The 26383-nt window shown below is 30.6% G+C and overlaps 1 protein-coding gene across 1 annotated transcript; it reads left to right on the top strand.

Annotated features, from left to right (window-relative positions):
• Positions 1-7: 7 nt before the first annotated feature.
• Positions 8-26055, top strand: LOC143235687 (protein DBF4 homolog A-like). The gene is made up of 11 exons (XM_076473904.1): positions 8-70; positions 936-1061; positions 1683-1811; positions 3860-3970; positions 4902-4943; positions 8208-8339; positions 9952-10037; positions 10852-11010; positions 12277-12382; positions 16106-16257; positions 25012-26055. The coding sequence occupies exons 1-11, from the start codon at positions 8-10 to the stop codon at positions 25190-25192; spliced, it is 1287 nt and encodes a 428-aa protein (XP_076330019.1). The 3' UTR covers positions 25193-26055.
• The last annotated feature ends 328 nt before the right edge of the window (positions 26056-26383 follow it).

Raw genomic sequence — 26383 nt, 5'->3', positions numbered from 1 at the left:
AATATTTATGACGAGCGATGGCGCTACCGATACCCGGGAAATTTTTAAATACTTTCTAACTGATCAGGAGGTGGGTTGATCTTAAAAGTCGGTGTTTGTAATAGCAATAATATTATGTTTTTATTTATATTATCATTTGTACTCGATTTACCATAATTACTAGAAGCATTTAAAAGTATTTGGTAAAAGTTGTTTTATGTGAAACTGATACAAAATTGGAAGGGAAATATGTTAAAAACATTTAATATTAATCACTAATAAGTATAATGTATTACTTTTAGCATTAGTGTTACTACTGTTAACAATACCGTGACTCGGCGGGACTTTGTACTTCTGTGTGTTACCATTTTTACTAGTAGTAGTAATTTTAGCAATTTGACTAGCCTAGATCATTATTTGAATCATTTTCGTAATATTTAATATAGCACGTGCCTCAGTAATTTGATTCACTGCTTTATGGTATGCTTTATTAGGTAACATTAAAATAGCAGTTGAATCTGTGCACTGCTGATATTGTCCTCTTATAGCATAATAGTATATTATAGCAGAATAATTAATATGGTTTTTGCTCAACAAAGAACGTGACAGTGACTAAAAGTAAAATAACTTCTGCATTCTAAGCATTAATGAAACTACAAGCTCTATTCAAATTGTGTGCAAAAACTGTTTTGGAAGTTAAATTATTTGGTGCTGTCATTATGATTACAAATATATGAAGTAGGCTGTAGTTTCATGTACATAGTATTAATACAATATCTTGTTTTTTTATGTGAAGTCATCATGAACATGCCTGTGCTTTAATTTAAATGCAAGAATATGAGCAACAAGTATCAGGTGTCACATTTATTAAACAATATGTTTTGCTAAATGCCATTCATTCTTCAGTAAAAAGTATTTTTTATTAACATTTTAATTATACATTTTATTTTTTGTAGAAACAAGGAATGGAAACTGTGCCAAAGGATAAATACACTCCATTAAAAGGATATATAATTTATTTTGATTTAAAGTGTATTCCACAAAAATATCTGTTGTATGAATTATTTCGTCGTTTAGGTGGGGTGAGTTTGATTTGTGCACTAAATTATAAAACAATAATTATAAAGAAAGAATTTAGTTATGTGCTTTATAAAAAAATGACTGATATACTTTAGTATATGTATTAATTGCAATTGGTTATGGTTTTTGGATATATTTAGGCATTGCCTGAAAATTCTATATAATTGCATGAAATTTTATGAAAATTTTTATTTATTATATTACATATAGTAAGTTTTATTTAGTTTGGAATGCATTCTCAATTTTAGTTTCTAATTTCATTGTTGATATACTTTCATATCTACAAAAACAGGTTATTCATAGTTTTTCTGACTTTATTAATACATTTGTATAAAGTAGCTTTATTGTATAATTACTTGGTCAAAGAGAAAAACAAAATGATTTGCGAAGTAAATGTAATATGTATGTTTTTTCAAAGAATCTTCAATTTTTTCATTTTATATATTAAGTTATATTCTGAAGTAATTCTATTAGGCAAATCTGACAGATAAATGTTTAGCTTTAAGTAATGAGCTTATTTTGAAACATCTTCAAAAATGAAAAATCTAAGTGTGTTATTCTTGCTTTCACTTTTATTTTTCTAAGACTAAAAGTATTGTGACAGAACTTTGTTATCATTCTAGACAATAGAAGAGTTTCTAAGCAAAGATATTAACTGTGTCATAACTGATAAAAACCTAAAAAAGATAAACAGGGGAAGTCATGGAGACCAACCTTCATCAGCTTCTACTCCAAGTCCTCATGGTTCAAGTGTAACGTAAGAATTCTGCGATTTATTTACATACACATAAATCAAATTTATTTCACAAAACTTTCATTGTATTGTAGCCATTATTTATTAAAAAACATTCTTCTGTAGGTAACAAACTGGCTACAACTTAAGTTGGTATTTAAAAATGGCAAAATTTCCTGTGCAAAAGTAGTAATTGTAGTCTAACCTCAGAAATACTAATAGTTTGGTTTATTTTTATGCCATTCTTAATGGACTATTACAGTCTTTGTTCTCTCCTTGTATGTGTAAGAATAACTGTCAGTTCATTTGATTGTTACTCTTTGATTCTTGTGTGAAATATTTATGGATATTCCATGTGGATTGTTATCATACACTCAGTTTGTTATACTACTGTGACAGTAATGGTCTTTTTTTTTCTTTTTAACAGTATGTTTCTTACTGCTAGTTTTTCAATAACATTGCTAACCATTTCAGTGTTATATTTTGGCTATTTTTGTTCTGTATTAATTTCTTGCATTTGCATTCAATACATTTTACCTGAAAGTCATATTACTAACAAATCATTTCATTAATTTCAAAAATGTTCTAGATCAATCACTGAAATTATGTGTTTCTTTTGCATGCATTTTGTTTCCATTATCCAGTGGAAAAACCAGATATATTTATAACTGGCTTATTTATTGTTCTTAGCACATGCAATTTAGAAATATGAATTACATCTTTTGGTGGCAAAATTATACTATACATAATTTTGTATATATATTTAAGAAAAATGTCTTTAGTCAGTCAAGTGTGTGTGTGAACAATATTTAGTTCACACCACAGGTAAATTTCTACATAAAATATAGAATAAATTACTGATTTCCTAAATGCCATGTTGTTTAAAAGCTGAATTATTCTACATTTGTTATATATGTGTTTTATCTTAGCTTTTGTTCTTTCATGCTTAAATGATATAAGCTCTTTTAACTTTATCATCCTCTCTCGTTCCGTGTGGATCATTTTATCTTTCAAACTTTCTTCAGGAAGGATCATGATTTTCAAGTTGTTGAATAGGATAGGCTTTAGTTCTATCTTATGTCATAGTTACAAATTAAGGATTAGAACTAAGTGTCTTACATTAACAAATTATAAGAATAACTTGATATTGTCAATAAGTTTCATGTTTTGCATGATTATGTTTCATTTTTGGAAGCCTTTGAAGGATATAATGTCAGTGACTCAGAAAACAGATGTAAGAGCTGATGTTATTTGAAGTCTGTACCATATATATAGGATAAATATCTTTAATTTCCCATGCTGAATTCTGAAGACAATAAAACACTATTTTGAGAATTACAGGCTTTAGTTATGACAGGTTTTATGATATGCTATTAAACATTCACTAATACTGGGATATCAGCAGCAGTGGACATCAAACCTTGTAAAAGTTAAAGTTGTTAATTGATTTTCTAAAAAGTAGTCAATCTTTTGAGAAATTGTTTAAAAATAATATGTAACCTCATTATAAAAACAAAGTAAGCTAGGAATTAATTTATAAATAAAGTACACAAAAATTATTAAGTTCTCTGATAAAGTTGTGTTTATTGGACATCATCTTACTGTAAGCTCTGACATACTATATTGTGGAATGTATCTCAAGATGGCTGGTATGAGTATTAACACTTTTACTAATAAAGCAGAGAACAACATTCTGACCTTAGGTTAACCTGAAGAAGATCTAAGAAGGTCAGAACTTTGTTCTCTGCTTCATTAGTAAAAATGTTAATACCCATACCAGCTGTCCTGAGATACCTTTTTACTTCAAGTGGGTTTCTCGTCATCACGTATATTCTGGTATGTTTGGAAATATTTGATTGAATTAAATCAGGAAAAAAAATAATCTTTTGTTTATTAAGATTACTTTGAAAACTTAGAGGTGTCTTAATTTCTTTTGAGGAAGGAATCATCAATTTTATTTAACTTGAAGTGGGTTGCTTTTTAATTTGATATTTTGAAGAGTAAACAGTGGTTTAAAGTAAATTTACTAGGGTTTGTGTTAAGCAATTAAACTATTTTATCTTGAAGCTTTTTCAAATATTTCCTATTAATTTCATTCCTACAGTCATCTTGGAAGAATTTCATCTCCTTCCGAAAGAAACTTTATTATCACATAACAAAAGAATCCAAACTACTTTAGTAAGTATTCAATTAAAGCAATAAATGTTAAATGTAAAAACAAGATGAATATTTTAAATGCATAATAAAATTTTCTGTGGCCAATGGCCATAATAAACATGGTTACATGTTTCAGTAACTTTAAGCTACCATCTTCATTGTCTAAATTATATTGTGCATTTTAAATGTTGATCTTTTTTTAAATACTTTGTATGTAATTCAAATCCATCCCCACAAAGAAAAAAATTATGTTGGGTTTCATGTTACATCTTCATAACATTTGTTAATTCCTTAAATGTTTAATGTTTGCTTAAAATTTTATTTAAGTATATATTCACTATTTTTTAATTTTTTTCATGATTCAGTTTTTGATGGTGTAAATGCTTGTCTTAGAATTCATTGTGTAATCTTGTTGATTTCTATATAGAAATATAGATGTTTACATGGTGTATCTCCACTGAATAGCCTCTGCTCTGTTTTAATTTTATAAGTGTTTGTTCATTTAGTAATGTTGCTAATCTCATTTATCAAAAAAATCTTTGAATTGGTGAAAACTAAATGAGGTTCTGTTTGTTTCTTTTGTTTTTTTTAAATAGATAACCATTGAGTGTTTGTCTAATACTGAGGGTTAGCAGGTGCAATGAAATGCCTTACTGGGTACTGTGTTATTTTGATAAGTGAATTGTTATAAAATCAAGAGGCAAAAAATATAAAGCAGAAAATTACAATACACTGTCTAACTGGTATACATCAAACAAAAAATAGGAAAAATAATGATTAAGTTTTCTTAAATTTGTTTTCAAAAAAAGAAATTAAAAACACCTATGTCATCATTTGGAATTTTTTCACTCAAATTTGTAACATTTTCTATTATATTTTTCTACAAAATGTATGTTTGTTTGTTTTTTAATTACTTTGTGTGTAATAATACATAAATTATCTATTCCTACAGTTTCGAGGGAAAGATCTTGTTGATAGAGCTAACAAAACTCAAGTAAGTGTTATTTTAAGATTTTTTTTGCTCAAATCAAATGGGAGTGTGTGTGTATGTATATATGCATTAATTTTTTTTAATAACCCACCTGCATTGGTCTACTTGCATTTTGTTTATTTGCTCTGCTATGCACTAAACATTCTGATTAAAGTCCAGATAGTTGTATTTTTCTATTACTAAATCTGTAAAATCTAGAAAACTAAATCTGTTGAACTGTTCCTTTCTTGGTGATCTATTAGAAATATTCTGTAATTCTAGTTTGTACTGTTGAAGTTTGATTACACATTTACCTTGCTTGCATGTATTATTTGGAAATGTTTAATCATTTATATGTGCATATTATTTTCCAAGCTTCTTGAATGTTACGTCTATTTGGGACCAGAAATACATTGGGTAATTCAAACCAAGAATAGATATTGATGATCAAAATTCATCCAGCTGTATATAAATTTTGTATTATAAGTGGAGTTAAATAAACTATGATCATCATCTTTTTATTAATTTAAATATAAGGATGATTTTGTTTTAAAAACTTAACTAACTTAGTGTGCTTATTGTAATCAAGTTAACATGGTACGAAAACAGAATTTTAAAATAAAAATGATAAAATGTGTGAACTTGTAGCCAAATAATTGCTTTATTTGTTACCAGAGTTTATCAGCATATATATTTATGCACATAAAATTTCCGAGATAAATGTCTTGTATAAGAATATGTCGATGATTGTGTTTGTATATGCATTCTTAAAGGTCATTAAAGTATGAGGTCTAAAAGAAAATACTGTGAGGGAGTTGACCTCAGATCACATGAAGTTGAACAATATCAGTTACATTCAGTGAATGTTTTAAGATACTAAACAACTAACATTGCTAATGCCAAAGTAATTTGCTTGAAAAGTACCTGCTGTACTACCACTTCTACCACCTGCACCTACAACTTCTTTTGCAAGGTCTGTCATACTTCAATTGGACTAATCTCCTGTATGAAGTGTCTATTTGACATAAGGTCCAATACATGGACATAAACAAACAAACATGTACATCTATGTATTCTTACATAATATGAAGAACATACATTTATGTTTCAATGTATCAATTTCATTTTAAAGGAGTGTCTTAGTTAGTTTTTGGCACAGTTGGCCTGGTGAGTTCACTGGTTGGTGTATCTAGCTACCATTTAGAAGTTGCAACATTTCATTTCACAATATCAGTTAAACATATAGCACTTTCATCTGTCATTGTCTTATAAAAGTAATAGTCACTACCATTTATAAATTGGAGTTGCCTGTGCCTTAATCCTGGATTCTTTTATTTGAGGATTTACCTTGTGTTTTATGATTTACCATTACACTGAAAATATCAGATTTCTGCACAAAATATTTCACTGCAGATCTTGTCTTTCCATAGTTGATTTTCTTATGCTGAACATTTCTGTATATGGAGCAAACCATCTTGTTTCTTTATACATGGAGTTTAATGAAATTTAATATTTTATAATATATTAGTATAGTTACACATTTTTTCATTTATAAAATGTCAAAACAAAAGTTGGCTAGTGCCATATTGCCAGTCATCAGTTTAACTAGTTCATAGAGTTATGGGTGGAGCTATTTTTTTTCTGTTTAATGAAAGTTTTTATTATTATTAATATATTGTTTTTAGGCACACATATAATAATAAATACATAAGGACAGGAGATTTCAATGCTCCTTTATGTAAAATGTTGTAGTGCTATTTTAGGAAAACACTTTACTGTAATTTTTATTGATGTGGTTTTATTACAAACACAGCTAAAAATTAGTGATTGTTATTGAATATAGTTTATAATTTATTCCCCAGAAAATCAAACATGAACATTAAACATTAAAATTCTAATTTTAAACCTTTATGAAGGAAAGTAATGATTGTTCTTTTTTGTATAACTGTCAGATGTTGCTTTTGTGGATTATGTATTCAAAATATGTATAACAATTCTTTTTGTCTTTCCTGTCAAAATGCTGTCTACCTAAGTAAGTATAAATGGTTTAAACAGAGGTCTATTTAATACAAAATTGACTGTACTCAAAAACTGGCACACCATGTTTAACATCCTTGTTGGATTTCTTATGTTTCACACTATACAGCCACTGTTAATTGTAGTTCTTTGCTTTCTCTGTCAGCCTTTTTTGCATATCTAACAACAGCTGAGTATTGGTGAGACCAGGCTTAGGCTAACCAGAAGTCTGGATCAGAATGAGTGTACATTCTCTGTACATAATTTTTATCACCTTATCTGCTGTTAGTAATTGAAATTCCCACAAAAAAATTAAAATTTTTCATAAATTTAGATGTAACCATAAATCATTATAATGTTTAATATATAAAAAGTAATTTAAAAGATAATGATGACAAAGAAACATAGACTGAACAAAATCGACCATAAGTTAAATGAATTGTGTCAGAAAAGGTGGATACCAGATAGAATTTTAACAAGAAATAAATTATCAAATGTTATTACATGTTAATTTATTTAAAATGTATGATATAACAAGAAGACTAATTTGTTTGCCACTTCTGAGTGATAGGAAAAGCTAATTAAAGTAAACATAATTATATTAAATGATTAAAATGTTAAAATATATAAATCTAGTTTACAAAATAACAGTTCATGTAGTTTGATATTTTAAACATAATTATTTTAAATGATTGGCATTAATATATACAAATCTAGTTCATAAAATAAGTTTTTTATGCAGTTTGATATTTTAAATAGCATCTTAACTACTAGTACTATTATGTTTATCACATTTCATCTGGTCTTAAGAAAAAGCCTTGTTAACACTAAATGTAATGATTGTAATGTGATTTACCTGTTATTTCATTCTTTATTTCTATTCACACATCATATTATTTCTGTGGTTCTGATTGAAGGAGACAATTTACTCTCCATATATCACAAACAGTAAAGTAACTTTGAAAATAAGATGCGTGTGTGTGTAATTAATAAGCAATAGATTAATAATACAACTTAGTTCCAAGTAATGAAATCAGTTTGAAAAAGAATTATTTTATAAGAAACTGTGTAAAAATATAGAATTATTTTACTTGTTTGTAATAATGAAATTACAAAATTAATAAAATATCAGGAGTTGTACAAGTTACAACATTGAATTATACAAATGTAAACTTTATCTGTGATTGTGGTGATGACAAGTATTGTCATAGAAAATCAAAATAATTCAACATAAGTTGCAAAGTTGTAAAAGTATTCATTTATTTTTCTCAGCAAAAAGGAACCACAGATGTCTTGGAATTTTCTAAACAATGGGGTATTCGTGTTGTAAACCTTCACAGTGTCTTGGAGTGGCTGGAAAAGTTAAGAAAGAAAAAACTTATTAATATAAAAGATAAGAGAAAGGTAAGTTTTTAATATTATACATTTAGTAATTGGAGATGATGCTGGCCATATTTATGGTATACACAGGTAATTCACTGAACATTTGGAATTAGTTTCAAATATTTTCTTGAGTAGAAAATACAGACAGTCTGTACAGTGTCTATTCTTTAAATATCATAGACAAAAACTCCACCTTAGAAATTGAAAAAGATAACAATTGTTAATTTTTCCTCCAGTTTATATAAGCAGTTCCTAATCTTTTTTGAGCTGAGATTCAGCCAATTCTGCTCAGACTACTTCAACTCGTATTGACTTTTTAAAGTACTTTTGTGTTGCATTGTAGAACAATATGGTTCAGTAGCTTTGTTTTAAAACATTTTTTTTTTCAACTGTGTTGTGGACTGGAGTGCCTGAAATCAGCCTGTGGATCAGCATGGGTTCACAGAGTGGTGGTTGAGAAACACTAGTTTAAATCATGTTAAATTTCATGAATTTTAGCAAGAATTAAACTTGTAATCTGATATTTCTCAAGTCTAGAAAAATCAAATATTGAACGATGTAACGATGGTTGCATCAGATCTATTGTACATGCATCTAACATGTATAATAATGAATGTAATAAGTACTATTCAGTAGTCACTGTATGATTTTCAACAAAAAACATGCAAGTACCAAAATGGATGGAAATAAAAATTGGTAACAAACCTAAGAAAAAGTTAGATTCAAGTTTGAATGGTGTTTGTGTGGATTTTTACTGTATGTTTGTTATTGAATGTCATTCTTTTCAGCTCAGACTTCATTACTGTTTCTGTTTATTGCTGTAAAACTGAAATATATGTTAGCATTTATTCTTAACGAATAAAATAATTTCTTTGCCCTTGAGCAGATGTGATGATGTTTGAAAATGGGTTGATCATGTATGAATATCTGTACACCCACGGTAATGGATGTGAGGATACAGATTCATTAACATTTCTATATTAACCTTTGTATTAGCTGAGTTATTATTATTCACAACAAAATATACTTTTGATTGCACTAACTCTGTAATGTTTCAAAATTGAACTGCAACATAATGTTCATTGTGGGTAGATATGTCAGCTCTGGTGAATGAATAAAAGTGATTGTCATGAAATTGATTGCCAATACAATAATATCACTCCAGCCATTAGATACCAGTACTAAGAAGGTCTTCTGCTAGTTTTTTGTGGCTGAGGGTTCTTTTAGATTATCAGGTAAAAATAATTCATTGTGTGACCCACTTAATGAGACAGTTTGTTTATTTCTTCCTTTAAACATTTCTAAAAGCTTAAATCACTATAAAACTGTTATACATTGTTTTGTTGTATGGTTACAAATGTTATACCTCTAACAACAGTAAATGAACTAATGTATAATAAACACCTACCTATGTATGGTAGCACAATAATCTTTAATCTCAACTAACTTGATGCTCACAATCTACCCTTTTTTCTAGATATTTTTAAGACTAACATGAACTTTTAATATCATGTTATGTCATTGAAAACTCTTGAGCTAACAAATAAATAAATATAATATATACACACATATAGAGAGCTTACAACAAGTCTTTAATGTTTTGTGTTTCTAACATTATATTTTATAATTTTAGCTCAGTGAAAGGAATGGCTACTCTTGCACCACTAGTGATATAATCAGATTTCATGGTCCATATATAAAAGTAGAGGACATTAATAAGTAAGTACAAACATGATTAAGTCATGTTTTATAAACAAAGTTTATAAAGTTGATTACACTAATATGATAACTTTTACTTGTTATTAAGTAAACTAAAAACAGTTGTTAAATATAAAGAATAATTGTTTAACATTCTGCTCGGAAAAAAATTCAACATTTATAAAAGTATAAATTGAGAAATGAGGATTGACAGTATTATGCATAGTTTAAAAAACCCAAATATATTTCTCAACAAATATAAACAAAAAAATTTAAGACAAATGGATTTGTCAAAACTCAGCATAATTTGTAAATATGGACAAAATATGTGAAGGTCTATTTTTCTTTAAGTTGTATTATTTTATGTTTTTATCATGATTTGATAAAATTAATTTATATTAGTCTTATATTTGACATTGGGTTTAAGATTTATTTTCATCATAAAATTTATTTAAATGGAATAATTTTGCAGAGGAAAGGTATATTCAAATAAGCTTTTTAAATCTTTACAGATACCTATTATATACAAGAATGTTAATAAAATATAGAAGCCTCAGAGAAAGAAAATGTCTGGACTTTTGAGATCCTTAATACAAAGATTTGAAATGTTAAAATTCTTGTTAATCATAGGCTGTAAGATAAGTTTATTTCATTTTAAGCTTTATAAATTCCTTTTTTTATTTTTCTAGATTATTGCCAAAAAGTATTCACTTAAAACAACTATTACACAATTAACAAGTAGAGATATTAGCTGTTTCACTTTAGTGGTGCATTTTATGAAAAATTGGTAATTTTATTTTTTATCAGTCTTTGTTTATTTTGTTTTCCTGTGCAGCAATTATAGACCACAAAACAAAAATCTTGGGCAGTGGCCTGAACTAAATTTGACCACTTTAAGAGGATCTTGTCCATTCCCAGTTTTAAATCCTAGTGGTCTAAATAAAAAGCAGACAAGTGACTTTATTATTAGAAGAAATAAAACAACTGAAAACAGGTTTGAATATTTATTGTATTGCAATTTTTCTTTTTTGAATAAGGACAGAATACAGTTTCTTTAATTTCGTTCATGTTTGCATGGTACAGAACTTTTGAAGTACAGGATGGATTTTTATGAATGAAAATACATTTATTTATATTGAAATTACAAAACTGACAGGGTTTACCAAGCTTAATTTTATTTTTCACATCTACACTGTTTAATGGTTATAATATCTAATGCTGTTTTTTGGCTTTATACCTCAGTGCAGTACATAAGTGAAAAACATATTGTACCTTCTTTGGAAGATCAAGTCTAAAATTACCATAATGTATTATTACACCTAAAAAATACAACATGGTGGTATCTACTAATTGGAATTTGCCTGTAAACTGGAACTTTATACTGTAGTTAGGCTGAGGTATACAAGGATACTTCATGTATCCTACACCATTATTCAATATAAAAAAATATTTTCACGTATACATATGCTTAATATAGAATATTTAACCAAAAACACCTTAGGTGTATTAAAGAAAGGTTTGGCCAATTAAAAAAAAATGTAATAACTGCTTTCATACATTAAATGAATCTTTATCCTTAGTGGTTAGGAGGAAGTACATCATAAGCAGCTTCTTATATCTGTGGGTGGAAGAGTTCTGTGTTGTGTATAGAATTCCGTACTTTCAGGTTTTGTAGGGAAAAAAACCTCAAAATAAAAACAACAAAAACAGATTTTTGGATTTGTGTGGATTTTTTTTTTTGCTTTGATTTATCCTTGAGCCATTGTTTTAATGCATTTGATCTTTGCACAGTGATTTATACCATATTCAGTTTTGCACGGGCATATGTTGGCAAAATCAGAGGAGCGATTTGTTTATGAGTGCTCAAAATAAAACGATTCAGCATTGGCAAGATATTTTGCTTCCCAACATAAATATCTGATTGTGATCATGTTATTTTAGAATAAACAACAATTAGATTTATTTTTATTTTTTCTTCAATTTGCTAATTTTGTTACTCATACATATGTAGTTGTATTTAAGACCTAATATATTCACAAACAGAGATATTTGTACAAAAAGTAACTTCTGTAACTTTTAGGTTTAATTGCTTATAATTTAAATAATATTCACTAGTCTACTAAAACAGTTCGATGTTCATAAATGGAAATTCATATTAACATCATTTATTATTAAAATTTTAAATTGAAAATTATTTTAAAATGCACTTTAATTTTTCCATGCTAATCAGTTAAATTCTATAACATTTTTTTCTTTTCAGTAAGTTCAACCTTAAAATACTTTCAAAAATTCAGCAGAGAAAAACACAGCTTTCTGCAAGTGGATATTGTGAGATTTGTTGTTGTCATTTTACCAATCAACAAAAGGTATTGAAATTTATTTCAAAAATACATGTTTTTGTATAATTAAGCATATCAGTAATATATGTGATACTATGTTATGTTCCCAAACATAACCAGTTGTTTTACACCAACATCTTAGATTTTATTACTAAGAGCATTAAAAATGTTGAAAATGTGTATTTTATTGGTGTTACAGTATTTATTATCCTGTGGAGCATATATTTTGTATTTAGAAGTTAATTTCGAATTTTGTAATTATATTAACACTTACCATAGGCCCTTTTTTGTTAGTAAATTTTGTAGAATATATTGCTTGTTTTGTATATTGAATGTTTTTTTAAAGGAGCTAGCTCATTTGATTCCTGAAAGTTTGAATATTTCATCTTTTAACCTACTAGCAGAAATGTGCCCTACAAGGGGATATTTCTGCTGGTAATTCATACCTCATTGTAAGAAAGTGAACATTTTCTAAAAATGTATTAGTTTATGGGAAATACTGCATGGAAAACAGTGTTTGGATTCTGTTTTTCAGTCATATGCAATCCATTGCATCAAAATGATTGAATGAACAGAGCTCAAAATTCTAAAACTTTTACTGATATAAACTTTAATGTTTTATGCATTAAGAGTGCTACCTTTTATTGAAAGTTATAGTTTTTTTTAAGAATTCCAGTTTTTTGTACTACATTTAAAAAGTACATAAATATGGATATAATAAATCCATCACTTAGTCTTAGTGAAATCTGTGTTCTTGTGAGGAGAGTACTTTTATTTAAAATTATTTAAAAAACAAAAAGGCTGCATATACTTTATTTTTCTAATTGTATGTATCTTGAATACAGAAAGTGTGAAATCTTTTATGGATGTGATAGATGGTGCTATGTTACATAAGTCTCAATTAGCACTTCTGGCATTGAAATCTTGTATTTCGAAACAACAGGTGGCACCATTGTACATATTATTTTGGTCACATAGAAAGGTAGGGGTCATAACATTGTTCCATTATAGTAAGATGTATATAGTCTAAATTTTTCTTTTAATAACACAAGTCAACAGAGGACTATTTGTTCCTTTGAGACTGTTCCTGCACACACACCCTTGACAGAAGAAAAAGTAAAAACTTAAATCTCTTATTTTTTCAAGAAATTATTATTATCTTAAATTTTGTAAAGAACTAGCCAGTTAGCCTGGTATAAAACTAAATGCTTTAGCTGCCTTGAGAGTATAACACACAGAAATCAGAGGCCTTTATCCTATATATCCATAGATAATCTTATGATCTTTGATAAGAGAAAATATGTAAAGAGATCCTCACCTGCCTCCTTAAGATAATCCTTCTACCCCCAAATGATTCTAGTAATGCTCTTCTGAATACAAGATATTTTTCCTTTAAGAATCTCCTTGCACATCCACACTTTGAGAGAAGAAAAAGTAAAAAAAATTTGATTCTCCTTTTAAACTCCTTTTTTTTAGAGACAGCCCATGGCCACTACTGCTAACAGTTTTTCATAAGCCAATTATTGTATTATCAAACTTTCTAAAAATTTTCATCCTATAGAAGACTGATTACAGTATAACTTCATGGGCAACTCCTATCACCTTTTCAATAAATAGAATAAACATTAGAAAGTCTCCAATTCTCAAGCACTTGCTTACTTCCTGCTGAACTATCAAAAACAGAAATGAGAGAGAGACTCACATTCCTGATCTTTGGTATCCTTTAAAACCCAGGAAAACCTTGCATTTTATGTCATTACTCTATCTGTTGTTACATTTTAGTTCTTTCTTTATATGATTCAGGTCAGACTCGGTAATATTGCTAAAATACTCTTGTAAAATCAGAAGAAAACATTCAAAAGTCCAGCCAATCTTGTACTAAAATCTCTCCATTAGTGTCCTTCAATCACTATTGTATATTATAACGTACAGATAACAAATGTCTGTTGTGTAAAACACAAACATGTTTAATTTCTGTAATTAAATGCTGTTACTTCCAGGTTACAGTCTAAATAAACTATGGAATTATTTTTGTTGGTTGCTCAACTGAACAGTGCTGCTTTCTAGATATTGTACCCATTTATAACTTACCAAAATATATTTCACAAAAAACGTTATTTTGTGTGTGTGTGCATGCAATATAGATCTATTTGAGTAAGAAATTCAAAGAAAACATGTTTTCCACCATATTTTTATAATCCATGTTATAGAAGGTTAAGAGCCTAATCATCATTTTAACTTTTCAGTTAACTTTAATATACTTAAAAAAATCCTTGCTCTTACCTGTAGTTCTAATATTATTAGTCACCAGTTTCTCGTAAGTCCTGTTAGACTTCCTAATTTATTTTTTAACCAGTTCCTAAATTTTCTATTCTGTAAGTTTTTGGTCTTATTTGTTCTTCTAAACATTTTGAAATTGCTGCATTTATCCATGAGTTTGTCTATTCTGTCTCTAGTTTATCATTTAAGTTTGATCTTTCCTCTTTTATCCTTTTCATCATCTTAGATAAACAGGGTTATCTTGAATTAAAAGAAATTAAAAAAAATCTGTCCCACATCACCTTTAACTTATTTCAATACATTAATGACCAATGACAAATCTTGTATCCTGGTCTCAGTTTTCAGAAAGTTAGGAATTAAATGATCACTTTCCTCAAATCTTCACATGCTCACACTATGTCTCTGCAATCACATCTTGTTATTGTTTTAATTATTAATGAGTTAATCTAAAACTGCATTCTATTTGGTTAGCCCTCTGAAGCATTTAGTAATGTAAATCATAAATTATCATGAATCACTTCAAGAAACTTCTGTGTGTTACTACTTGACCTTATGCAGTTTCAATATGTATACAGATGTAACAAAATCAATATCCATTAACTGTTTTGCAAATTTAAACTTCATAAAAGTTTTATTTTGTAAACAGACATCCCATAATTCAGCTTTGCAGACTTGGAAAATAATATTTATTTTTTTATATCACATAAGGATTTTTTAAAGATCAGGAGGATAAACTTAGATTAAATTATCTCATTTATCACAACAAACATATTTTTATTATTATGTTTGAGTTGTAGAATGATTGATGAGACTTGTTATGAGTGGTTTAGAGAAATCTGTAGACTGGTTGTCAACATTTTAAGTATAATAAAATGTGACCCAATTTCAATGAAAGTTACTCACTTGTGTGGAAGTACATATGGCATTTTGTGAAAGATCTGTACATGACTGAGAAAAAATGGATATTATTTTTGAGTTCAGCATATAGGAATTACTGTAGAACATGTAAAAAGTTTAGGGTAATAAAACCATTACTGGTCTGTGTAATTATTGGGCCATTACTCTTATGAGTAACTGTCTTGACCTTGCTACACAATTTTGTATCTAAATCATTTGTTTATCATATGACTTATAACAATGACCAATTAAAGCTTCCTAACCAATAATTAATTGATAGTTATGTGAAAAAGAAGAAAATGTTAAGGTTTAAATTTCATAACCTAGGAAATTTTTGGAAATTGTCATGTGGAACAGATTGAGAGAAAAGTGGAAACAATCCTCTTAGCCTCTTAGTTTGTTTGCTTTTTTACCACAAATTTTGTTAGTTTTCCTAAATTTTGAAGTACTTTAAAGTAAATTTTAAAGTTCACTTGGGCAGCAATTTTTGGGAGACAAATGTTTATCAGGATTTTTTATTCTTTTTAATAATATTAAGGTTTTTGGTTTTAAAACAATTTTAAAATTTTACAGCATGTGACTACTGAAAATCACAAGGACATTTTACTAAATTCTGAAAATTTTAACCATCTAAGGAAGGAGCTTGCAGAGTTGTTTTCAATACAAAAATTTCTGTCAAAAGTGGAAAGTTCAACCCAGTCAATTCAGTCTCCTTTTAAGCAAGGGTAAGTACAAATATGGTTGAGTTTATTGCATATATCCAATCTAAAGGTAAGTATAAGTAGGCTTTATACAAGTTAAAAAAGTAAAAAAAAAGTAGTCTTCATAAGAAACAAACATAAAAAACATCTGACTGGTGACTTTGACACTTATTATGCATAAAAAATGAACTGAAAGATACCATTTCTATCATTCATGAACAGTACTAGTGCCTTGTAATAGCTGAAATATAGAAAATTCAAATTATCTTTAATAGTTATAAGCAATACATTTTGTATGAAGGTGATTTGAAATTCACTTTGTGTCTTTGTAGGTATACTACAAAGATATTTAGCTTTCATTGTCAAACAGTTTGTGCTGCATTTTGTTATGATAGCATAAAATATGTCTGCTTTGTATTACATCATATTTCGTACGAGGGCTGTTCAAAAAATACGCAGACTGACGTCATAAAACAAAATGTACTTTATTTAGAAGTTACAGGTCTGGGACCCCTTCAAAGTACTCTCCTCCCCAATGCACACACTTATCCCAACGGTGTTTCCACTTATTGAAACAGTCCTGGTACGCTTCTTTTGTAATGTCCTCCAGCTCCTTCGTCGCATTTGCCTTAATCTCGGGAATCGTCTCAAATCTTCTTCCTTTCAAGGGTCTTTTGAGTTTGGGGAACAATAAAAGATCTCAAGGAGCAAGGTCAGGTGAGTAGGGGAGGTGGGAAGAACAGTGATCGAGTGTTTGGCCAAAAACTCAAGAGTTCTGAGGCACTAATTTCGCAGCAACGCGGTGCATCTTCAATTTTTCGGTCAAAATCTCGTAACAAGATCCAACTGATATCCCACACTCTTCAGCAAGCTCCCTGACAGTCAAACGTCGATTTGCCCGCACCAGGGTGTTGATTTTATTTGATGTGGAAGCATGTCCAGGACGCTCATCGTCTTCAATGGACTGTTGAGCATCCTTAAAATGTTCGTGCCACTTGAAACATGCCGTACGCTTCATAGCAACATCACCGTAAGCCATGTTAAGCATAGCAAAAGTTTCAGTTGCAGATTTTCCAAGTTTAACACAAAATTTCACAGCAAGTCGTTGCTCCTTCAGGTCATTCATTCTGAAACTGCATAGCTAATACACAAATGAAGATATCTGCAATCGGGAAATGGCGTCGTAATCAGCTGATCTGTGTAAACCTAGCGACACCAAGCGGATTTCCCTGGAACCAACTGGAGCCGCGCAATTCAAACAGTCCACGTATTTTTTGAACAGACCTCGTATGAACTTTTTTCCTTATGTAAAGATTATCTACTGGCCATAAGGCCAATTTGTTGATAATATATTCATGATGCCGGGAAAACAAGTCTTGATACAAGACTATAAAATCCTTATAATGAGAGTGCTTTCAGAAGGTGGGCCTTTTTTCTTCTGGTTGATAATATATTTAGTAAAATACTTAACCAAATACTAGTTATTATTCAGCAGTACCAACTGTTAACTAGGGTAATATCAGGCTTCCTTGTGATCTATAAAACCTTTTAAAGCCTACATTTTAACACAACTCACTTCTTTACACAGATTAATTATTTTCAACAGCACAGCATGACTGTCATAGGACTATTCCATGCCACTAGCTTTAAGGAAACTCTTACCAAGTTTCACATTATTTTATGTGAATTGTGCCACTGCATGATGATGTCATAATGTGACAAAACCCCTCCACCAATAAGAGTGACACACCTCCATGTTTACTAACTCCTTCTAAGAATCTCTACTCATGAATCTTCATTCTGTTCATCAGTATTGTATTGTACAAGCATATTTAAATTTCTTTTCTGTGTTTAATTTATTGAGATTTGCATTGTTAACAAAAATCTGATTTTTTTTCTCAAAAACTAAATTTTTATCATGAATTTTTAAGTGACAGTGACTTTGCTTTGTCTTGAATGTAGAATGTTGTTTACATTCAGTTCTTAATTTGTTGTAGCTTTTGAAGTCTCATTAACTCTTAGTGTTATTGCAGCCATTGTTCAAGGTACTGTGGATAACCTTGCTTTATGGGTTTCCTTCTCCAATCTCAATAGCCCAAATGTCTTTTTTCCTCAGCTTAATAAGACTACAACCTTCACTTAATTTGCTTTGGGTAGTACTTTATCATTTCTTAAATGAACTTAACCTTTTAATCTCTTTCTGGTTTTTCTTCTCAGGTATGCTCCTTTCCATCTCTTCTGCCTGGGTTTTATTATTTTTCATTTTTTACTTCCTGACTTACAGTTCTCAGGTTTATGTTATCTTTTGGCTTGTTATTAGGATTTATACCGTTTCCATTATCTAATAACTTTCTCATTCCCAAATGAGACATCCCTCTCATGTTTGTGAATCCCTTTATCCTATTTTGAGATTTTCTTCACTCCCTTTTCCTGATTCCCTATCTTTGTTATATATCTGGTGGTTAGCTTAGGAATTGAGCCTTTCAACTTCTATTTCACTTACCAGTTCCTCATCTTTTTTCTTTTTTTTGTCTTATTCTCTCTGTCATTCTATATTTCCTCTCTTAACTCCACATTTTATTTGAGGCACTTAATGCTTTTGATGGCTTTTGTAGACATTCATTCTCAGCTCTGTTTGGCTTCTTCTGTTCTATTTCTCCATACTTTGTTCCCTGCTGTTGGGACTCATTGAGTTAAGCAACTTTACCCACTTCCTTTTTGTGTTATTATTTGACTCCCTCTCGTTAATTAAATATCTTCAATGATGTTCTTTTCCCCTTGTGACCTAGTATGATACTATGTGATTTCTGTTCTTGCTATCTTCCTGGGTTTTTCCTCTTTCCCAATCTTACTATTTATTCCTTTATTTTTGGGAGTGATTATCACATGTATATTTCTTTGGGTATTTTTCTCTTCTGCTATTGGTCTCAATTTCTGCTGAAATCATTTACCATTTTTACACCTTAGTCTCTTACCTCACTCCTCTTTTCACTTTTCATTTCATTTTCTCTTACTTGTGACCCCCTCTAGAGTTTGTTTTTTTTAAACATGGTCTGTAGTTTGTCGTGGTGAGTGTTTTATCCCTTTGTTTTCTTTTTCCTGTCCATCAATTTTTTATTTATTTTTTTCATTTTCCCATTCTTTGCTCTTCCCTTTGACCTATCTCTTTTCCCTCTTGTATTTGTTGATATTGTCAGGGTCTTTACTTGTGACCTATATCATATCTGGTCACAAGGTTTTACACTTCTTTTCTCCCTACGTGATAGGTTCTTTTGCTTCATTTTATCTTATTCTTTATTTCGTGCAGTGGGCCTTGTGGACCAAAGGTTTTCTTTATTGGGGTCCTTTGTCCCCTCTGAGTCTCTTCTCAAGAAATTGTTATGATGATTGGACCCTTACTTCCTGTACTCCCATACCACTTCTCAAACCAAATATATTTCTCTTTGATGATTCTCTCTCTGATTAACATAATGTTTCAATGAGAACAAGATTTCTGACATTTGAATGCTGGACAAAAGTTCACATCAACATACTTGACATTTTTTATCATTGTTGGACATGCTCCCTTCTCTACACCTATTGATGGCTCACTTAGTTATGTTTTACTCAGCCTATTCTATGGTCCTTTCCTGCTCGAACCATCCTTTTGGCTACTGTTCCAGGGTTGTTGTTTTTTTGTTAGGGGTGCTAACCATATACTTCTGAGCCTCTTCATGTTCTTAGCTTGAAACTTCAATTTTGAAGGCAGACAGCTTTTCTTGGCCAGTCTATATTCTATAAATGAAATAGCTTTTCCACTACAAATCTTCTATGGAGTTCACATTTGGTTGGACATGTCCATGTTGGATGGTTTTTGCCACCTTTCTTAATTTTGGGCTTCAGTTATGGTCTTCTGTTCTTCATCCTAAGGTTTCAGCTGTTGATTTCTCACTCAGGCCTGGTGTTATCTTTGTCTCTATACATAATTCCCTATTTATCTCCTCCCTCTGGACTTTGGATTCACACACTGTTCTCCTTTATGGACACAACTGTTGGTGTCCCATTGACTACCTTAACCTAGGGCCACTTGATATTTGAATTATCTTCTCATTATCCCCTCTCTTTTGCTTCTCTCTCCATCTTCATACATAAAATGTGCCTAATGTGTCACCTATTAGGCCAGATTTTCCACTAATGTGACAATTTTGTCATATTTTTGTCACCATTGACTATATTTATCTTTCACAATTTTTGATGGGTTCTCTGTCTTTTGCTTTTCTGCCACCCCTTTTCCTCCTGGCAGTAATTCTGTGCTCCACTTTTCTGCCTTTCATATTCAGTTATTTGTTGATGGATTCTTTGTCTTAATCTTTCCTAGTTGTCAGGTGACCTTTCTCTTTCCCAGTAATCAACCAGTGTTTTTTTCCTGTCCTCTCCTTTCTGTTCTGTTCCTCTGTTCTTTTCAGTCCTCCTTGCCCAACTCACTTGTCTGACTGAGACATAAAAGAGGTTTTGCTTTATCTTATGCATACCCTATTTGTTCCCTGCTGTAATTCCTTGCTTTCATACCATCTGTCTCTTATGATTACCATTCTTCTGCTCACTTTACTTTATATACATCTTATACCTCTTCTAATGCACTTATCTTTTCCTTTCCATGGACTGATTCTTTCTTTCTCCAACGTTTACTGCTCAGAAGATACATCATACTATTACTTGTCTTTCACCTCTTCAGTGTGTGTGTCTTATCACAGATGTCTCCCTGCCTATCTGTTGCTATTCTAGGACTCCACTTTTTCCATGGATCTATTTCTTTCTGCCCTAACTGAATGAGTCCATCAACTCCTCATTGATATATTTGCTGTGGGATGTAGATGTTTGTAGACTGTTTCCCTTTTTTTCACATTTAATTCCTTGTTTTTTTTATTTTCTCACACTTCTTTGAAGCTCTTGAATAAGTTTTTCCATGTGGGTATAGAGACCTTCCACACTTTCATTTCTTTCTCTACACATTCTGGCTGTTTTATTTCCTGATGATTTTTGGCTTCCACAGGTTGTTGTTCTTTAGTCATCTTGCCATCTTTGAGAAGAATACATATTTCTTTCCAAAATCCCTATTTCATTACATAGGATCCCTTGAGATGACTGGTGTTGCCTCTCAGGGTTATACCACACAAAATCTGCATCAAGCCAGATAACAGAAAGCACTCTTGCAATCTACCTGGCTCTACATGTGCCACTGTGTCACAGGTTTTCCTGCAAGGTCTCTTAAAGTATCTTCATTAAATATATATCTGTGCTCACTTTATTGTCTGATCTATACTGTACCTATTCCAGAACTATTGTAGAAAAAAACCAGCATTAAGGGATATTCTGCTAACTTCTCTGAATTACTCTTGCTGTCTTTTAAAAATGTGGGTTCATGGCAACCCATTACACTGTCTCCAGTAAAAGACCTTTCTGGACTGAAGAGCTGGAAATCCAGGCACCTTCTTTAGTTCTCTTTCATGTGAATTATTTCCTCTTTATCGGTTGGAGCACAAGCAACCCTTACCACTTTCCAGTTCCTAGTTGAAGGGGTGGTGGACCATGGAGAACTCCCACTGACTGGAACTCAACCAATGGTGTTAGAACAAGGAGTACCAATATCATGAGAAGGTGATGGAAGTGATGCTGTTAGTGTAGTGTGGGTATTAATGAAATACATCACTCATGCCATTTTAAACTTCCTCCTTCAGCAAGAATTTTTTCAGTAAATTTGAGATGAGCACACAGTTGTATATTGGCCAATACTTCAGAATGAAATGCTTTCCTCCTGCAGATAAAACCTATTTCATATTATCTGTTCATTTGAGTCAGAGTGGTCATTTACTATACAATACTGATATATATGACCAATGTGTGCTGCTTCTGCAGCTGTTGTAAGTTTTATAGAAGATGATGGTAGATATGAGGCAAGTACTCTATACTTCATACTTTATTCTCACAGCTGATGCTAGTTCCATAATCCGATGTTAGTGTTGAATCATTCGCAGTTTGAATGTGCCATCCAACTACAGCCAGAGTCTGTCTTGTAGAGTTGAGGTTAACACAGGTACTTATCACATGCACCTTTCTCCCACAACTGGTGCTAGTTCACTAGATTCTGATTGTAGAGTTGAGGTGAACACAGGTACTTATCACATGCACCTTTCTCCCACAACTGGTGCTAGTTCACTAGATTCTGATTGTAGAGTTGAGGGGAGCATACAAGGTACAGTCTGTACAGGAACATACCCAACTTCACTATACATATGAGGTTTCTGATAATTTGTGTGCAAGTACCCACAGTAAGATCCCTGCAACACAAGTTTGGCTTCCATGCCTCTTCCCTCTTCCTATACAGCAGAAGAGCATATCTTAGATGTGACAAGATAGTCTTCCTTGGACATGTCCCTACTGAGCCCCTGTCACACCCTTTGGGCATCCTTTAAACATTTTCTGAAGAGTGCTTATCTAGGTAATTTTGCAACAGACCCTTCACTATATGTATATGGTATTCTAACTCATCTGTGTATTGAGGTGAGTGTATATCAGAAATATATTTTCAGGTAAGGAAAATGTTCACTTGTGAAAATGGCCTCATCCTTTTTTTTTGTGTGTGAAACTTGCTTTTAAAATGTATATTTTTAATAAATTTAAACCATGTGTATTTTTTATTTTTACAAATTTGCTAAAAGGAAGAATTTAATTTTGTCCTGAACCTGTGATGAAAACTTTAAATTAGTAAATATTATCTGAAACAATACAAGAAATCTATTTTGATGCCCTCAATATTATTTTTAGTGGTTGAAGTTGGGAAATTGATTTTTTTTTTTACTAAGAGACGTTTAACAATTTTTTAATTTTTTGCCAATCAATCTATAAAAACAGTTTTTATATTACAGCACATTTGTGCAGCCATTTTTGTTTAATAGGCTTGGATGTCTGTAATAGAAATGAACATTAATTTTTTAAATGTAAATATTTTACACAGTAAGATACACAGAATGTTTTTCATAATTATAAGAAATGAAAACACATAGTAGTCATGTGTAATCTAACTTTTTACCATACTCCCATGAGAAAAAATGTTTTCTATTTATACATAAATACACACACTTATCGGTATAGCCAGTGGAACTTTATTTATCCATGTGCTTTAGGGAACAAAGATTTGTGGATATGTGAAATACTCAGATAAATAAGGTTTCATTAAGTGTAACTAAAACATAAGTATTTTAAACCAAACAACATTACTGAAGGTGCCTTCAATAGTTACACAGACAGAAGAATGCCTTAAAATGAGTTTACTTACATGCAATTCCATTTTCTTATACCTGAAAAAAGTACGTACCTACAAAAAATATTTTGATTTTTGAAAGTGTTTTTAAGAACATTTCACTGCTTTAAGATATTTGTTTCAAACTTGAGAAAGTTCGTCATAGTTTTGTTTCAGCAAGGTAAAATATGCTTGCTAGGCTTTATTTAGTAATTGCTTTAGTAAGAATACATTGTTGGTGTGAACATGCTTCGTAGTCACTATGTGAAGAAAAATAAACCTGTACACTGGATTGTTATATCTGCTTTAGAAGGACATATTTAAACGAATTGTTATCCTTCTTCCAATCCTTGCTCACATAGTTCTGCAGTCTTGGAAATTAGTACACACATGTCTTTGAAATTTCTGCATGGCCATCATCACAGTTTCTGTAACAGTGAGGATAGTAAACTCCAAGCCACACATCAGTGTTGTTATTGCAATGGGGAATACAGATTTTAACTAATTTGCCATTCCACATAACTTTGCTGTGATGGTATCCTCAGATTCTAGAGATAAAAGTTCTTAATTGTTTGCCATAGTATTGTTCCAGCTCTTTAAACAACTCGCATTTTAGAGACCATAAACCACATAGATAAATGAAGTTCCATTTTATATGTACAAATGAGTGTAGTAATTGAAAGGTTACAGTTCTGTCTTCACCTGATTTGGTAGCTTTTTGTTTGTTTTATGGCACTAATATCTATTTTATCCTGATCAATAAATAGCAAATAAGGAATAAAACAATACTATGAATTTCAGAATGCTTGAAACTTTTACTTGTACTAATTTGAATGACATGATTCTTATCTGTCAGTAAATTTTGTGTTGTGAAGTAATATATTTCATGTAAACATTTGTTGGTTTAGTATAAACAGAAGTTCTTTATAAAGCTTTATACATTCAGGATAAAACTTTTAATTATAATGGTTGATGTTACTGAGCATTGCAAAGATCATTCAAAAGATGTAGTTTAGTAACCAAGTAATTAGCTATGTTTTGGTGAGCTTGTTTCATAAAAATATTAGAAAGTTGAACTACTTTTGTGTGTGTGTGTTTATATGTAAATATAATACTCAAGAGTCAAGTAAAATGAAATCAAAAGGAGTGACTGAGTTAAAAACAGCAAAACCAAACCTCTGGCTAATGGCTAATTATATTTTCTAATAAAGTATTTTTTTTTAATTTGTGCAGCATTTTTTATTCTTGTTTTGGCTTGTTTTTGTTTATTAGAAGAAAAAAAATGTGCACATACACACACTGTAAAAATAGAAAATGTACAAGATTAGAAATGTACATGATAACATGTAGCAAAAAAACCCAACAAAAACAACAACATTGCATGATGAAATTTATTTTAGACCAAAATCGATAAGAGTAGTCTGTGAATAATTACAATTGTCAAGTCAATGAGAACCCTGAATTTATTTTAATTGCTTGTTGTTTATCTTCTTTCTCAGTAACTCAACGAAGTTGGTTTGTGATCCAGCTGAGAACATACCAAAGATACCCCAAGTTAATGAAATCTCATTTGGCAAGAATGAAAAGCACAAAATGATTAGCTCAACCCTTACCCATTGTAAATCCCAAGACATTGAGAATTGGGAGACTTCAATCAATTTAAAAAAATGTCAGAACTAAAAGATAGGCACATTACTAGATGTTCAGCTAAAATGAACAAAACTAATAGTAATTGGAGAAAGTCTAAATTTCTTAAGGGCAGCCAAAAATTTAAAGTGAAACATTTTTTGAATGAAAAAAACTCTGTTCTACCTGGACGACAACTAAAATGTGAAGTTAGTAGTAATTATACAATAGATACATCCCATACTTTGAAAAAGTTGAAGATGTGTAGCGAAGAAGACATGAACTCTGATAAATGGTTAGATAATGACCAAAAAGTGTACAGTGAAGGAGACAAGGACTTTGTGAAACATGAAATTATTTATCCTAGTTGTGGAACATCTGACTTGTGTTGGCCTTTCTTTGAAAACTTTCTAGAAAAACCTTGTACTAGGAACTATCCTACACATCTGAATATCTCCACTGACATCAAAGAACAATGTTTCACCATGTTTCCAATTAATGAATTTTATAAAAGTAACCCATGCTGTAACGATTGGAACATTGACACTAAGAAGTGCGTTCATTGCACTGGTGCTAAGTCTTATCAGTTATCTCAGCACCAAGATTATCCATTAAACTTTGAGAAATGTCTTAGTGATGATAACAATAGGTTAGGCTTGTTGATGAGAGGTCAAAGTAAGGAAAATGTTCGCAAGAAACTTGAATTTCTTCCAGAAAGCCTACCTGTTTCATCAGGAAGTGTAACTGTGCAGGAAGAACCTCAGTTCACAGCTGTGTTGTTAGAACATGATTCTACACTTGAAACCAAACCTTTTATTGAAGAACCTCTTCTGACAGCTATGAATACTGAAAATGATGATAAAGCTAGTAAGTCAAGTTTTGTTTCTTTAAATAAAGATAAAATAACATGTTCTATTGTAGAAAATTATTTTTATTCAAACCCACGTGACACAAATAAATTTGGAGTAGAACAGACGAATATTTCTTTTGTGGAAGATCCATATGCTTTAATCCCACATGCAGCATCTTTGTGTAGTGATTTTCCAAATGATAAACCTAAAGCTAACTACTCATTTTTATCTTCGGCTGAATCATCCTTTTGTAAAGATAACCAGCAAAAGAAGCTAAAAAATTGTGAAAGTCAGTCAGTTTGCCTCAGCTCAAAAGAAGTGCTTACAAAACAATTAAAGCAAAGTACAAAATTTCCTCATCTTTCCATCAGGCAGTCAGCTTTGTTGACAGATA

This window comes from Tachypleus tridentatus, chromosome 12 (assembly GCF_004210375.1).
Source record: "Tachypleus tridentatus isolate NWPU-2018 chromosome 12, ASM421037v1, whole genome shotgun sequence".
Taxonomy (NCBI): Eukaryota; Metazoa; Arthropoda; class Merostomata; order Xiphosura; family Limulidae; genus Tachypleus; species Tachypleus tridentatus.
Note: the sequence above shows the minus strand (reverse complement) of the source record. Positions and strands in the feature narration are given on the sequence as shown.

Excerpts from the sequence above, each read along its gene's own strand:
- LOC143235687 (XM_076473904.1), top strand. The coding sequence starts at position 8 with ATGACGAGCGATGGCGCTACCGATACCCGGGAAATTTTTAAATACTTT. Across the intron at positions 71-935 it reads ACTTTCTAACTGATCAGGAG|AAACAAGGAATGGAAACTGT; the intron begins GTGGGTTGATCT and ends TATTTTTTGTAG. Across the intron at positions 11,011-12,276 it reads AATAAAACAACTGAAAACAG|TAAGTTCAACCTTAAAATAC; the intron begins GTTTGAATATTT and ends TTTTCTTTTCAG.